The 17455-nt window shown below is 32.0% G+C and overlaps 1 protein-coding gene across 1 annotated transcript; it reads right to left on the bottom strand.

Annotated features, from left to right (window-relative positions):
* Positions 1 to 692: 692 nt before the first annotated feature.
* On the bottom strand, positions 693 to 14881 carry CSN1S1 (casein alpha s1). Its single transcript, XM_063664403.1, has 13 exons — positions 14855 to 14881; positions 13360 to 13422; positions 11720 to 11752; positions 11254 to 11274; positions 9490 to 9513; positions 9362 to 9403; positions 8145 to 8168; positions 6764 to 6796; positions 5931 to 5954; positions 4916 to 4957; positions 3915 to 3932; positions 3400 to 3441; positions 693 to 842 (listed from the first exon to the last, which is right to left on the bottom strand). Exons 2-13 carry the CDS (start codon positions 13408 to 13410, stop codon positions 693 to 695), a joined length of 504 nt encoding a protein of 167 aa, XP_063520473.1. The 5' UTR covers positions 13411 to 13422; positions 14855 to 14881.
* Between the last annotated feature and the right edge of the window lie 2574 nt (positions 14882 to 17455).

The following is a 17455-nucleotide window of genomic DNA, read 5'->3' as shown; positions in this document are numbered from 1 at the left end:
TGTGGAGCTCCTGATAATTTACTTAATTCTTCTGAAATAACAAAAATTGTTAAAATCATGTGATTAAAGGAAGTCATTAATAAAGATTTGCTAAATCAAGCAAAATAGACTTCTACCTATTCAGTGTTTATTTTGCCCACAATATACTTAACAAAGATTACTATATTTGATCAGCCTCAGGATTATAATAAATAAGGATTATTATAAAATTTCAAGTAAGCAAAAAGGTTAGGATTTGAATTTAGGACTACTGAACACCAAAATATGTGCTATATTATGATAAGTGTTTTTATACTTACCTGTGATAAGTGTTTTTATACTTATCATAGGTATAACCAGAAGGAAGTCATTTAAAGATTAGTAAAAGCGTAACAAGGATATTGTTGAATTGCATGTCAGAAGTCTTTATATTTTTAACTTGAAAAGAAGTTATTTTCCACCCTCATTAGAATAAATATCACTTATAGAATAGATAATACTGTTCCACATGTTACTAAGAAATTGATAATATTAGCCACAAGTGCCAGAAAATATTATCAATTTTCCATTTCAGAACATATTAGTCCTTTGCAGTAGGCATTGATTTGCCATGTTTAATCTAAATCTGTTCTTACGGTATCTTCTCCAAGCTATTCTATTTCATTCCTTTGGTAGAACATCAAGATGTGGTAATTTAAATGAACTTACCACCACTATAGCATGACGTTATTTTTTTCATAATTTTCAGGAGCAGTGGGATTGGAGATGTCGGAAAACGATGGGAAAGGAACATACTGCATGATTTGTGGATAGTACCAAACAGCATAGGGGTAGGCAGCAAGTTGGTTAAGCTGCTGGAAAGGCTAGAGGGAAAAACATTTGAAAAGCAACAGTGTATGAGCAATTGCTGTTTTCAGTCCCTGAAAAATATCAATACATTTCATTCATTTCCAAGATGCCTGTTAGCATGATAAAAGATGATTACTCTGTGAGGGGAAAGAATAAATCAAAATCTTCTATTTCTTTAACCATGTTGAAGAAACTTTCAGAAGGTGCTCTTTTAAGATACCTGAGGGGCAATGAATAAATCACTTTTTTAAGGACACTATTTAAGACTGAACTCCAAGAACCCACATTACTCACAGGTCCACTTATCAGAGCCCAGAAGAGAGTAGAAGCATACATTTCATTATTACTTACGTTATAAACTCATGGGTATTTTTGCCATTTAGTTCTATAATTTTCCTTAAAGCCACTGGGGTCAAAGTATAGGCCCCACACCCGGGGTCAACATAGCTGTCTTTCAGAAATGCCAGGAACAGAAAAAAAATAATAATTCTTTAATTCCTAGGCCAGTGTTCTTTTCAAACACTAGAGTTTCGGGGCCAAAACTATTTTCCTTTCTATAATTTTCAAATAGTTGCTTCTGTTGATTCATAATGAGATTACACTTAATTTTTTCTACATACTAATAATTGCATTGTACATAGAAACAGTTGCTTATAATTCTCTACATATTCAGGTGGATGTTCTTTGCTGGAATTAGGAAAAACTTTAAAAGCATTTAAAATTTTGCTGTGGACACCTGCCTATGTAAAGATTAAAACAAATATAAAATCTGGAATTTTTTAAGATAAAATAAGGTAACTACCTCAAGATAGAATTGGCCCTGTTCTTAATAGAGAGACCGACAGAGAGAGACAGAGAGAGAGAGACAGACAGACAGACAGGCAGACAGAAATAAGTTTCTATGATTTGAATGTGTTTCCCAAAGATCATATGTTGGAAACTTAACATGCAATGCAACAGTGATGAGAAGTGGGACAGAGAGAGAGAGAGAGAGAGACAGACAGACAGACAGACAGAAATAAGTTTCTATGATTTGAATGTGTTTCCCAAAGATCATATGTTGGAAACTTAACATGAAATGCAACAGTGATGAGAAGTGGGACAGAGAGAGAGAGAGATACAGACAGACAGACAGACAGACAGAAATAAGTTTCTATGATTTGAATGTGTTTCCCAAAGATCATATATTGGAAACTTAACATGCAATGCAACAGTGATGAGAAGTGGGACCTTGAAGAAGTGATTAGTTCACAAGGGCTCTGCTCTCACAAATTAATTAATGGTATTATCATAGGAGTGGGCTCACTGTTGCAAGGGTGAGTTTGTTTTGACTGAGTTTGACCCTCTCTTGTGTATTCTTTTTTGCTCTTCCACCATGGGATGATGCAACAAGAAGGCCCTTGCTTGACAGATGTTGGCCTCTCAATCTTGGACTTACAGCCTCCACAACTGTTAACCAAGTAAATTCCTGTTCATTATAAATTACTCAGTCTGTGGTATTCTGCTATAGCAGCACAAAACAAACTAAGGCACTAGTTTAGTAATTTACATCCAACTGAACATGAGGATAGGTCAAATTATTGCTACTCCAAACCCTCATTAATATGAAAAATGCATATATAGTTGTCACACTCTTTTTTAAAATAATTACATTGAAGTAATAGGTCATGCCTGTAATCCCAGCACTTTGGGAGGCCAAGGCGAGAGGATCACTTGAGGTCAGGAGTTTGAGACCAGCCTGGCTAACATGGTGAAAACCTGTCTCTACTAAAAATACAAAAATTAGCTGGGCATTGTGATGCTCACCGGTAATCCCACCTACTTTGGGATGCTAAGGTATGAGCATCACTAGAACCCGGGAGGCGGAGGTTGCAGGGACCTAAGATTGCACCACTGCACTCCAGCTCAGCAACAGTGTGAGAATCTGTCTCATAATAGTAATAATAATAATAATAATAATAATAATAATAATAATAATATTCACATGGAAAGTTAAGACCAAGTAATTCTTTGGGGCCCAAATGAAGAGAATACTTGTCTTTATTTTCTTTTTACTTTAGCCAGTGAAAGTGATTACAGAATTTCAGAAAAAAAAATTGAGGGTAAAATTTGATGTACTGTGAGGAACTAAAAGTTTCTTTCTCTAGTTGCATTCATACGGAGGATGTTCCATGGCTTTCTTTACATGTTTTTTTTTTTTTAATTAGCGTGTTGTATATAAATTGAATCATTAATGGACAAGAGACACTGAATTAAACATACAGTTATTATCTTTAAATGTGAAGACACAATATGTCACTGTAAACATCAAGACATGGGAGTTTTGGAGGAGGAAATAAATTGATAGACACATATTGTTTTTCTCCACAAATGAGAAACCAAAGGTCCAAGAGAATACACAATGTGCTCAAGGTCATATGCTTAGAAGTTGTCAGAACTGAGATTTAAGTTGGGAGTGAAAAATGTTTGAGAAGAAAAAAATCTCTTCAAGAGTAGGGGGCTATTTAAGAGCAAACATGTTTAAGCTTAACAAAATATTATCGTTTTGTAATATATTAAGCAAAATATTACCACTTGGACATGGCTGTTTTCATTCATTCTGTGAATTTGCTCCTGCGTAAAAGGAAACACATTCTAAATTACTTAGACATCTTCTGGTACAGTACATTTATCTTACATTGCACCAGAAGTATACATAACATCATTCATGAAATTTAGAATAGACTGTATTCTATGCCACAATTAGGAAAAAATGTCAAAACACTTTTTATTTTCTAATGTCAGAAAAAAATTTTAGCTAAAGGCTAAGCTCACTATAGTTTGGAAAAATAAACAATTAGTAAGGTTCATACTCTGAGGATAAATAATAACCTACCATTTCTCTAGGACTACATATTTTTCTATTTATGGCTATTTATTAATTATTTAAATTTTATCTTTTGTGACTTTTAAGTAAAATGTTACCAGATAGTGTTGGTAGAACACTCTCTCAGAATATATTTATGTTAAAAAAAGAAGCATGCATTATAAAAACATAACACATGAAGGAAACACTAAAATACTTTAGATTTAATAAATAATCTCACCTGGGCATGGACAGCTTGCTAGGGAGGAGAAAGCATTCTGTTTTAGTATTTTCATTTTATTTACTCTTTAATAAGAAACATTTGCTGGGTACCTTCATTTGTTCAGGGAAAATGTTAAATACTGGAGATACCACTGTAAAATACTACAAAATCTCTCAGGAGGACAAGTAGGTTCTAACAGTTGGGGAGGTTACAGACTAGCCATATCATAACTATGGTACTAAAATATATTATTCAGGTAATTTTCTAGATCAATAATGATGAATTTTATTGGGGTGCTGATGTGTTTAAATTTATTTGGATACTATTTTAAACACAAGTTACCTGAAAATGGAAACAAGAGTACAGTTAGGGTCCAAATTAAATTCATTATTGGTTTTCATCTTCCTCTACTGATAATGATTAAAAATGCTAGCATGTAATTTTGCTAAACTAAAACCAAGCATTTCTCAAAGTCTTCATTATGTCAAATTCATTTGTAGTAACTGAAAGGTTTTTATTGTCCTCCCAAAAGAAAGACTTTTATGTACTCAAAAGGGTCAAAACCAGTGATAAGCAGATTATGTGAGTTTTGACAGAAGCAAATCTGATGTTTAGCATTCCTGTTTCCTTTCCCAGAATCTATCCTGTTTCCTTAAATGGAAGGTTTATTTGACATATCTGTGATTTCACAGGTAAGCATATTTGTGAAATTCTCAACCAGGACATAATGTATCATCCGGGAGGTTAAAAGTGGATTTGCGGTAGAATGTAGTCACTTTCTCCCTGGTTAGTAAGTGTGGATAATATATAGAACTTTAGTCCAGGAATAAAGAGAATGAGCATTGCCAGCAAATATGCAGGCAATCATACAAATAACTTGCCAATTATTGGGCAAGGCTAAAATAAATAATTTCTTAAGAAAAATAAAAAAATATTTAGAAATGGCCCCAATTTAAAATTCAATATGTTTTAATTCTATAGTAGAACATGATTTTGTATTATAATGAATAAAATATTACCAGCTGAAGTTGGTTGTATTCGTTCAGTCTACAAAACTGTTCCTATTTAAAAAGAAAAATATTCTCAATTGTTTGGATGTCATTCAGTCCAACCCCATCATTTTCATATGATGAAACAAGAATCTTACAATGCTCTTTCCCAAGGGTAGAGAATGAGGAACTATTACACCTGAGTGCCATTTCTACCCCAAATAATTTGGACCTCTTCCATTATTCCCTTTTAAAAACATTTTAAAAAGCAATTTCTTGAGTTTAAATTATAATTCTGTCTGATATAAATTAGTACCAGCCAATTTTAGTTACAATATATCAGAATTATTAAGAAAGTTAAAACTGTTTTTTTGTTTTCTGACTGTGAAGATTTAACTTTGGCCAAATTAGATTAGAATATTAAATGGACAGGGAAAATAATTTTTCAAATGCTATCCAACATTTATTGACAGTTTGCTCTGTGTCATGGATTACATTAATTGCTTTACATCATCTAATATTTATTATTATTGCCATTTTAGGATTTAGTTATAGACTTACACTGGGAAAGTGAACAGTTCAACATCACATATGTGTAAAAGGTAGAGCTATGAGTTGAACTCAAGTGTAACCAGATCTATAGACTGCCACTTAAATACTATGTTATGTAGATTCAAAAGGAGACTATAAATTACAAATATTCAACTGAAACTGTGAATTAGATACCTGGGATAAAAAAAAGTCGCTAGCTTTATTTTTAGAGGGGGAATAAGAAAACATCTGGATCCCATCAGACTAGTTACAATAAAGTCTAGCAGATATTGAAAAGGATAAATAATTTATTAATACAACATTCTCACTCATTCCTTGGTATATTTATTTGCCTTTGATAAAACTTTAATGCCACTTTTCCAGATGACATTGGTATAGCATGTCTTCCCTTGGTGTGTGTGTGTGTGTGTGTGTCTGTGTGTGTGAAAGTAAGTGCATTTTAATTTATCCTGGAAAATATTAGTATATTTTAAATTTAGCAAATATGTCTTACCGCACACTTACTGAGAGAAATTTCCTTTAAAAAAATAAAAACATGCATAGTTTTAATTTCATGACATTAATTTACATTTAAAGTTAAAATATGAATCAACAAAACTGTTACTAAATAATTGCAGTAAATTGATTTTAGTGATAAATTCCCAAAAAATTGAGACAAGGTTAATAATTTGAACCACATATTATAATCACATTGCTTTTCCTTTTCTCACTGCTTTAACCACTACATTGCTCCAAACGTTGGGGGTGGATGTGAAGTAATGATCTTTATTCAATTAACAGAAACCCCACTTAACTGAGTTGGTTTTATTTTGGTAACTTGCATGAAGGTCTTCTCCCAAAGTCAAAGGAAAAACCGCACCACTTTTTATGTAGGCTTTTTTTTCTCAAGATAAACACAGGGCAAAGGGTGGAGAGTAGCTAGAGGAGTCCAGTGTCTGATTAATCTAGAATTGGTTAAATTCTAAATGGTTTATGAAATGTTTACTTCATGGGTTTATAAGCATGGTAGTTGTTAGAATTTTTAATGACAAGATTGAGTTTTAACAAAATCTGTGAAAGACAAAGTAATTGGTTAAATAAATAATTTGGACATCACAGATGGCCAGATAAGATTGTTTGCCGAGAAATAATTTTGTCAATTTGTCTCTGACAAACAATTGCTTTCTTACTTCTTTTGGATAGCTACTCACATGCTAAAACTAGAATAGTGCCACATATACACTGCCTTGTACAATGAGACCTTATGGGATATGTAATCCTCACGGTACAAGTTTTCATAATTTTTTAAATTAATTGGGACACAGAATTAATATCAAAATTATTTACCTCACTTGATGAACTGATGCTGGATTCCGTCTTCTAAAAGAAAGAAATCTAGTGTTAATTATCCCCTGGGATTTTTAGAATTCAAAGGAAACTAGTTCCATATCATCATGGTGAAATACTTACCATGGTAACATTATAATTGAATAAGTGGTATGGAAAAATTCAGGCGTACTATATTGTATTTTCTTGGAGTGTCAATTTTACTTGAAAAATTATGGCAGTAGGTTTAATAACTTATCTGGGAACATAAAAACTTAAAAACAATTGTTTTTAATTTAGGAAAACAAACACAAGTTTATCATTGAGTAGAATGCAAAATTTACATAGATTTTTGTGACAAAAATGAAACCTCTAAGAAAGAACCATATTTAGCTGGGTACCCAGAACGCTGGGTTAAACATCTATTCTCATCTGTCCTTGGGGCTTCTTTGATGTGAATAAAATGGAAACATTAAATACAATGCACAATCTTAAGATGAAATTAAAATTACATTAGCTTTTAAAATATTTACTTTGAAATATTTACTTTTTCTTCAAAGTCATTTATGTTTATATTTATATATATATATAATTTTACTTCCCAAATACATACATATTTTAACAGATTAATTTTAATATTCAACAGACTTTACTCTGGGGATGGTTGATTAACCATATGTAATAAGTCAGCATTTAAAAAAATATATTTGTAGAGTAGGTAGTATAGCTCACTGATCCTAGGTAATTGCTGCCATACATTCTTTCTGCCCAAGGAGAGGGAGAGGGGCGTGGGTTGACAAACTATTAGGTTGGTGCAAAAGTAATTGAGGTTCTTGCCATTACTTTGTAAAAACTGCAATTACTTTTGCACCAACCTAATAATATTGCCATTATTTTTAATGGTAAAAAGCACAATAACTTTTGCACCAACCTATACCTGTTGGGTAGTATGCTCACTACCTGTGTCTAACATACTCATGTAAAAATCTTACATACATGCACTTGTATCTAAAATTAAAAAGTAATCTCATGCCCTGGGATGTCAGAGTCAGCATTCTGTGGGACTCTCATTTTAAACATCCATGCACCTTTTGTTTTTATTTTATATTTTAATGAATGAGCGATCTTTTTACTAATTATTATTTAAATGGCTTAAATTCCGTCTTCCAATGTCAACTTTATCTAGCACAACATTGTACATTCTTGAGTATAATATTCCTGTTTGAGAAGTTCAATAAGTTAAAATTAGACTAGGATTAATTTAAAATTAAAATGTTAACATTTTAAAATTCAGTTTCTTATTTTGCTTAATTTCAGAAGACAGTCTTTTTAAAATGAAGCATGCTGCATATACTATGTTTGATACGTAAGTGTAGAGTTCCCTAGAATGAATGGGTCTTACCTCAGGCTCTGCCATAACACAGTTCTTAAGAAAGAAAAGATAATCAATTTCATTTTTCATGACAAATAGTCAAATACAAAAGTAATGATTACCAAATAAAATGGATGTCAAAGAAAATAGAAAACTGAGACAATAGAAAAGTAATAAGAAAAACTAAAAAAACTGCCTACTTTATCTCTGAGCTAAATGAATCTGCATTTTGAAGTTTAAATAAAACGTTTTGGATTCCTCTATATTGTAGTAAATCAGTGAAAACAAGTTTACATTTTCCTTTATCCAGCATGACTTTTTGTTTTCCCTCTTTTAAAACTTGGCTTCTGGATTCTGAGCAGGACACTGCACTGAAGCTCATGCAGTAAATACAACTGGACTAAAGGAGAGCACTGATTCAATGGTGTGTAAATACCTAAGCGAAAGAACTTGCTCCATCTAGTATGTTTTGCTCAGTTTTCATGACTACAGCAACCCAGAGATCAGTGACATTATCCATAGAATTTAAATTTAAAATATTTGTGTTGGTTTGGTTATTCTGGCCAATGTATGATACAGTATATCTTTTCTTTCTTTGAATTAGAGTTATCTGCCATAGTTTTTATTTAAAATAATAATTTATTTTGGGAAATATGTATTGTTTCTTTTCCTCATATTGGTTTAATAATTTTAAAACAAAGGGTCTCACCTCAATAGACTCATTCCTAGTATCCTGCCAAGACAGTCAATCAGTCAGGTGTGAAAGATTGTTAAGAAGATATATATTTTATCTCATAAAGTTTGAGCACCTGCTCTCTCAATACCAATTCTACTAGAAAACTAGTAGACAATCCAAATCAAAGATGTTATGATTAAAGAAAATAATTGAGTATGACTATGTAAATATTCTTGAGCCAGATATTGTATTACTTCATATAATACCCTTGATAAAGCATTACTTTAATTTTGGTGATAAATGTGAATACATAATCGCATTTATTTGTTTATTTGTTATTTCATTCATTCACACTAATGCCTTGTTTCATCACAGTTGCACAATTAAGTCAATGAAATCATTATCTTCAGAATTCTCAGCAGACTCCATTAGTCACTACAAATGTATGAGTGAAAAGTTCAAGGAAAGGACAAAACCATAGAAAAATGCTTTTTTTTTCCTAAATGAAAACTTTTTTTCTACTACAAGAATATATACTTTTGCCATACTCTTTCAAGAAAAACTTTGGTACCTTGATTTCATCACTCTGTTTTTCTCTCAGAATGTTTCTCTGCTAAAATCAATAAAGTGTACCTTGTAAAATATGTTTTCATGAAAACAAACTTTTAACATAATTTAAATTTCATTGATGTTTCTTACCCTGTTCATACCATTGATGTATTCCTTAGGGATAAAAAAGAAAAGATAAACAATATTAGTGAAACAAGACATAAATGAGTGGAAATCTATGAGAAACTGTACTTCACATCGTGCTGATACAAATTTAAAAATAAATCCATTTTTCCTGAATGAACTAATATTCCTTATTATATCATTTCTAATCTTAAGGGGTCTTTCTCACTACACAATTAAGTCAATCAAATCAGTAGTCTTCAGAATTCTCAGCAGAATTCATTAGTGCTGATACAAATTTAAAAATAAATTTATTTTTCACAAATGAACTATGATTCCTTATTGTATCATTTCTAACCTTTAAGTGGTGTTTCCCTACACTTTCCTTGTGTAAGGCTAGTATGTAAATGCGCATTTAATAATATTTTTAAGTTTGTTCCACTCAAATTTGTTATCCTTGACTTTCACTTTGTTTTAGGCACTGTTCTGAGTCTCCTGATTTTAACACTTACTTCCCTTTGTTAATTGTATGGTAAATTCTGTGGAGTCTTTCTTGTCTCTCTTGATTCTAATGGTATAGGCTGCCAAAAAAAATTATGTTAAAATTCATTCATAGTTGAGTTCATCTATCAAATCATTTAGATAATGTCCTTGAATTAAAATGTGATGTTCTTCTATTCAACAATTAAGTCAAAAAATTATAGAGAATATGACACATATGTATTATTTATAGTTAAGAGCATTCTATTATAAGGAGTAAGGAAATTGTAAACCTCTACATACGTCATGGAAAGGAGAGCAGAGTGTTTTGGAGAGGCAAACGTTTAGGTACAAATTAAAATATAAAGCAGCTCTTTAACATATGCATATCTTGCTTTTATATTCTTTCTGGGCGTTTGGATGACTGAATGATGGGAAGGGTTGATCAACTTAGCTTAAACAACAACAACAAAAAAACACTTTTTTTTAAGGCAATTTCTTGCTCTGTTGCCCTTGTGCTATCACGACTCATTGCAGCTTTAACCTCCCATGTTCAAGTGACCCTTACACCTCAGCTTCCCAAGTGGCTGGGACCACAAGTGCATGCCACCACATCTGACTATTTTTTTTTTTTCAAAATTTTTTTTGTAGAGACGGGGTTTGGTTATGTTGCTTAGGCTCATCTCGAATTCCTGGGCTCAAGCAATCCTCCTGCCTCAGCCTCTCAAAGTGTTGGGATTACAGGTGTGAGCCACTGCACCCAGTGAAAAAAACATTTTTATAAACAAAAATTAAATAATTTTTCCCAGAAAAGTATGTTTCTTCTTTTAAGAATAAGTGGGTAACACTTACCAGAAGAAGCCTGAGAAACTTTCCTTCTTTGATAATTTCTTATTAAAATTAAATTGTGAATTATAAAAATAATAAAAACACCAAAAAACCACATTATTCTCATTTGAACACAAATGCTCCATTTAATTCAGTAAACCAACTGATTTCTTAGGTAGAAGAACAAATAATTAGTTTTAGTTTTATGATCTAATTCTACAATCTAAAGAACACCTACACCTTAATTAGTTCCTTCTTCACAAGGCCAGTAAATTTAATAAGTCTATGCTTTCCAAAATGGCTAAGAAGTCGAATAGGAATTTCATCAAAACAGAATTTAGAGAGCAATCCAGGTACTTGAGTTGTTGGATGCATTTGAAGGGAAATAAAAATTGTAAAGAATAAGACATTCAACATGCATGACAGTAACTGAAAGAGAGAAAAAGGAAGAGAGAATCTTGACTCCCTATAAACAGAGCTTACCTCACTGCTCTCTGATGGATTCTGTAAAAAATAATAAATTTTAAATGGTATTATTCCAATTGCAGGACAGAAAGTAGGATTAATTGTGCTCATAGAAAGTTGTGGTAGAAGTAACTAATTCAAGATTCAACATATCAAATGAGACCAAACTGTAAATCACATGCTTGAACATGTGTAACAGTGAAAAAAGCAAGAATACATTAAAATAAACATGTTAACACATTCTGTTTAATTAACTATTTCTCTGGAATAAAAATAAGATTTTTATTAACATAAATGTTTATCTAAGTCAGTGTGCCGTCCTCTAAGTTTTGTGACAGCAAATACCATCTGGCAGTGCTTGAACTAAAGAAATGATGCGTCAGCAAAAGTGAAGCAGGCTGTTTCATAGAGAAGGGAAGAGCACATTTGGAGTCTGTGCTTCACAATTAGAGTGAGTTCTTGGAATGCAGAATAGAGTATTTACCTGAAGGCGTTCTGGGTATCTAAGAGGAAGTTTCTGTGAAAAACAATGCAAGAATTGTAAAACAAAAAGTAACTAAAATGACAATAACAATATAATAATACACATATAATACAATGATTTTTGACACTGCTATTTTCAAAAGGTATGTGTTTTAATAGCAATATTTGTCAGAGACCAAGTTTCTCTGGGACTTCAGGGAAAAAGAAAGAAATCATAATTATTTTTAGACAAATATCAAAGGAAAATAATCACTTCCTTTCTTTAGATTATGGCTGGTAGTTGAGAAAACTGTGTAAAATGTCTTTTAAAAAGTAAAAATTCTGGGTTAGTTTGAATCCAGAATAATAAACAATTTATTTAGTTTTCTGAACTATTTATATTACACCATAGTTCTAAAGATGATTTTAAACTAGTATAAAAAATGTTGGGCAAAATATAATTTCCTAATTCAAACGTTTTCTGGGTTTTATTTTTATCATCACTTAAATTATATGAAAATTGATCTCAATCTGCATTTTGAGTGTGGAGACAAGACTTCATGTTGAACAGTGACATAAACAAATAAACAAAGAACCCTATTATTTCCTTTGGAATAAAAGTGTAACATCTATTTTCTGGGCTGCTTTTCCCCACTTGCTGGTAGAATGACAAGATAAGACCTGCTCAGACAGTTCATTCCTGAGGAAGTTTTGTCATTGTTTTGGTAACTTGAAAGCAGAGATTTCTTTCTATTGATGTTTAGTTTATGGCATAAACAAAGACTATTGGTTCAGAAGTTGACAATTACTGATTCTGCACTTTCTAAAGGAGAATTTAGATAGCAAGTCTGTCAGTGTAAATAACAGACTATATCTGCATTTCAGAAATTTTGCTTCTGTATGAGATAATTTCAGTGTCCAAATATCTCTTATCATCCCTCTAAACTGGTGTTTTTTCCAGTCAGGTGATTCCTGTTTATTCTTCTCATTCATTAACTACACACAACAGGAGAACAGAGAAACTTTATGGTTCACATACCATCTAATTGATATAAACATTCTTTTTGAGAAGAAAGGTAATTTTAATTCACATTATCTAGTTTCATTGTCTACAGTGACCACAATAAATTGATCACTCAATTAGCTGAATCACCCTAGTTTTCTATCCTTTCTGGGGGGAAGAAAAGTTGACACAAGCCATCTCAAATGAGGGTTTGACTTTGATTCCAAAAGTAGGATACATTGGAACATGTGGCTTTGTGTTATATTTGGTAAAGAAATGTTGGACAACTATTACATTTTTAGAAATATGAGAATTTTGTAGTAGATTCAAGGAACGGGCCTAATCACATTGATTGTTGCTATTTATTATGTTGTGCACTACCTTATTCTTTTTCTTACTTTTAAATTTTTAGCACTTTTTTATTGTGGGGTGCTTATAATTCAAGTCAGACGTTTTATTCAGAGTTAAGGCTCTCAGTGGACTATGCAATAATGATGAAAATGTGAAGCATTACTGCATTTCTATTGTCAAGACTTCAGAGGCCGATTAGAGATCATCCAGTGCTTTAAGATTATTTCTCTGGGTATCCTATGTTTGATGAAGTGTCAGGTCATTTCTAACAAGAGCCTAAGGCTTTCTAAATTCTCTACTGAACTTACAGGCCTGGCAAGAGCAACAGCCACAAGACAGGTGAGAATGAGAAGCCTCATGGTTATCAGAGCCTATGTAAGAGAACAAAAAAGAAAGAGTTAGATATTATTATGTTAAATTTGTTTCCTGAAAAAAATTCTTGATTTTTCAACAACGGAGCAAATTATGATAAAAATAGGCTGACTTGAGGAGCTGTAATGTGAATTTTTATAAACTTAAGATTTTAAAAACTTTACTACTCAATATCAATGTTTATCATTCTAGTTATTTTTCTTAGTTCTTATATTATTTAGAAATACTAATTTCTTACAAACATTTTTCTTCACTAACACTTTAAAACATAACATTTTGTTCTTAATGTAATAATATGGCTTGGAGAAATAAAGAAGTGCTAATATTGAAATACAATTGAAAAAAGAAAATACTTTTCCTCCTAGATGACAAATCAGATTTTCTAAAGTGGGCAATAAAGTTAAATCCGCTGAGAACTGGAATTTAATTTTATTGAAAAGTTTTGAAAATGAGTTTCTCTTTTAAATCTATTTGAGAGCATTCTTTTCTTTTAGAGTCTTCATGAAAAATCCTGTCTGCACGTTATGTAAAAGCTATTGATCTCTTTCAATTTTTAAAAAAAGAATCCAGCCATAACTTCGTGTTTTGCTACATTGGAATATTCATGACATAAATATATAAACATGATTGAATTGGATAGAATCAAAATATTGACATGTCTTATATTTGATTTCTAGAGTTTCATTAAATTGCAAGAACCCAGAAATATGGACATCCACATGTACTGGGAAAATGGTTTCCAGAGAAATCATTAGAAAAAAAAATCAGGTCACACATGCTATTTGTTCACACCTTAATCAACATACTAATGCTGACATTTATATATATTGCTTCAGTCTACAGATTTTAGAATCTAAATGTGTTAATAAAGAAGGCATATTTTTGAACCCAAATAAATATACTATTTGTGTCTTTCTGAATATCTAAATTTAATAATCGTTACAAAGTAGTCATCTATAGCTAATTATTTATGATAGATATTCACATTGTAGAGTTAATCTTATTACCCAAATGACATGAAACAAAAATGGTCTTGAAATATTCTGCTAGAAATGGTTTTTGCTATGATAATTACAAAAATAAGAAATTGTTTGCATAACAACTTCTCATAGAATTAGGTAAAAATAATTTAAATTAGCTTACCCCAAGTCTCTACTGAAATTATGTATCAACTTTAAAAATATATAATATTTTAGTTACAAAATTATCAAAAAATGATTTGGTATTTTTATAAAACTCTATTGATTCATCACCTAAAGCTCTAAAATGGTATCAGAATTTGCAAAAGGACTTTTAAGGTGCCAGAAAATCATAAGAAGGTTTAATATTTGCAAACATATGGAAACATTACAAATATTCTTAGTAAAGAGAGGAAGAAAGAGATTAGATAATGTAAAATGATAGTAATTTTGCTGTATGTAAACGCAGTACCTTAAGCCCAAGACTGGAGAGAAGCAAGCTGTGTTGATGATCAAGATGATGGCCGATCTCTTTGCTTTAGGCTATTTAAATGTGGTAATTAGAAAATGCTAATTTTGTGGTTTCAGTTCAACCAATAGGTTTATTTAAATTCTAAGAATTCTCCCAAATAGGAAACTAATTTTCTGTCCAATTCCTTTCCCAGGAAATTCTGAGAGTTTTCAACAGGGAGTGATTCATGCTATGATAACAGATTACACAAGAAATAAAGTGGCATTATTCTAAATTAAAATACAAAAATTTCCAAATTTATGGCTATTATAAAAACATGATTTTATGTTGAATGGATAATTTGAGAGGGAACATATTAATAAAATTCTCTGTATATCTTTTGAAAAATTCAATTCCTATAATGGAAATCCTGGGGACAAAATAGGGTCTTAGAAACGTTCCAATTTTTATCAGTGTACTAGGCCATTAAAAGAATTCATCATTTATTTACCTTTTAAAATGCAGCTTGTCCTCTATTATTTATGGTGACTATCTGCTTTGTGGATTAACTTATACTGTATATGCTCTGACCTTTTTTACCAAGAAGGAAATCCAACTGTCCTATTTGTTTTGGTGGTATTTAACCTGCAGCAGACAATTTTTTATTTGCTTTCTTTTAGGCATATTGGTTGTGATAGTATTTATTTAACAAATTATAACATTGACTAATTAGAAGTAATATTTATTCATTAATTTTAATTTTAAAAGATTTTGGAAAAGTATGACATACCTCTGATTTCCTATTTTTTTAAAAGTAGATAAAGGAAAGAAATGAAAATGCCTCTCTCCTATCCCAGACTCTGTTCCTTTATGTTAACTATCATTATACAATGTAGAAAAATACTATACCCTGAGGAAAATATCCGTAATAGAGACGGTTTTTAAAAATTGTTGTTTACTGCGACTTTGCTTTTTTACAGGAAAATAATCATACTATATATTCTAGGTAATAAAAAATAATAATGATATTTACAGCCTTTTCACAGTCATATGAAAAGGGCATTATTCTGGGTTAACAGAAATTTCAGACTGGTTAATTTCAGATTGGGGATCAGAAGAGATGTACTTTTCCATATTAAAGTTCTCTTTATTTACCGTCTTCCTTACTGACTATACCACATCAATTTCAACAACTTACTAGTGTTTCCTATTCACTGTGATTCATTTAAGAGGCTGAGACAAGCATCAGCTGTATTATAGTACCTTGCTTTTGTCTTTTCCCAGAAGCGTACCCAGGAAAACTGATTTATTTTACTCCTAACTCAAAATCAAGCTATAACTACCAACCAAAAAAAGTCCAGGACCAGATGGATTCACAGCCGAATTCTACCAGAGGTACAAGAAGGAGCTGGTACCATTCCTTCTGAAACTATTGCAATCAACAGAAAAAGAGGGAATCCTCCCTAACTCATTTTATGAGGCCAGCATCATTCTGATACCAAAGCCTGGCAGAGACACAGCCAAAAAAGAGAATTTTACACCAATATCCCTGATGAACATCGAGGCAAAAATCCTCAATAAAATACTGGCAAACCAAATCCAGCAGCACATCAAAAAGCTTATCCACCATCATCAAGTGGGCTTCATCCCTGGGATGCAAGGCTGGTTCAGCATACACAAATCAATAAACGTAATACAGCATATAAACAGAACCAAAGACAAAAACCACATGATTATCTCAATAGATGCAGAAAAGGCCTCTGACAAAATTCAACAGCCCTTCATGCTAAAAACTCTCAATAAATTCGGTATTGATGGGATGTATCTCAAAATAATAAGAGCTATTTATGACAAACCCACAGCCAATATCATACTGAATGGGCAAAAACTGGAAGCATTCCCTTTGAAAACTGGCTCAAGACAGGGATGCCCTCTCTCACCACTCCTATTCAACATAGTGTTGGAAGTTCTGGCCAGGGCAATCAGGCAGGAGAAGGAAATAAAGGGTATTTGATTAGGAAAACAGGAAGTCGAATTGTCCCTGTTTGCAGATGACATGATTGTATATCTAGAAAACCCCATCGTCTCAGCCCAAAATCTCCTTCAGCTGATAAGCAAATTCAGCAAAGTCTCAGGATACAAAATCAATGTGCAAAAATCACAAGCATTCTTATACACCAATAACAGACAAACAGAGAGCCAAATCATGAGTGAACTCCCATTCACAATTGATTCAAAGAGAATAAAATACTTAGGAATCCAACTTACAAGGGATGTAAAGGACCTCTTCAAGGAGAACTACAAACCACTGCTCAATGAAATAAAAGAGGATACAAACAAATGGAAGAACATTCCATGCTCATGGATAGGAAGAATCAATATTGTGAAAATGGCCATACTGCCCAAGGTAATTTATAGGTTTAATGCCATCCCCATCAAGCTACCAATGACTTTCTTCACAGAATTGGGAAAAAAAACTACTTTAAAGTTCATATGGAACCAAAAAAGAGCCCACATTGCCAAGTCAATCCTACACCAAAAAAACGAACCTGGAGGCATCATGCTACCTGACTTCAAACTATACTACAAGGCTACAGTAACCAAAACAGCATAGTACTGGTA

Source organism: Pongo pygmaeus, chromosome 3 (assembly GCF_028885625.2).
Source record: "Pongo pygmaeus isolate AG05252 chromosome 3, NHGRI_mPonPyg2-v2.0_pri, whole genome shotgun sequence".
In the NCBI taxonomy this organism is placed as follows: Eukaryota; Metazoa; Chordata; class Mammalia; order Primates; family Hominidae; genus Pongo; species Pongo pygmaeus.
This window is presented reverse-complemented; position numbering and strand designations above follow the sequence as displayed.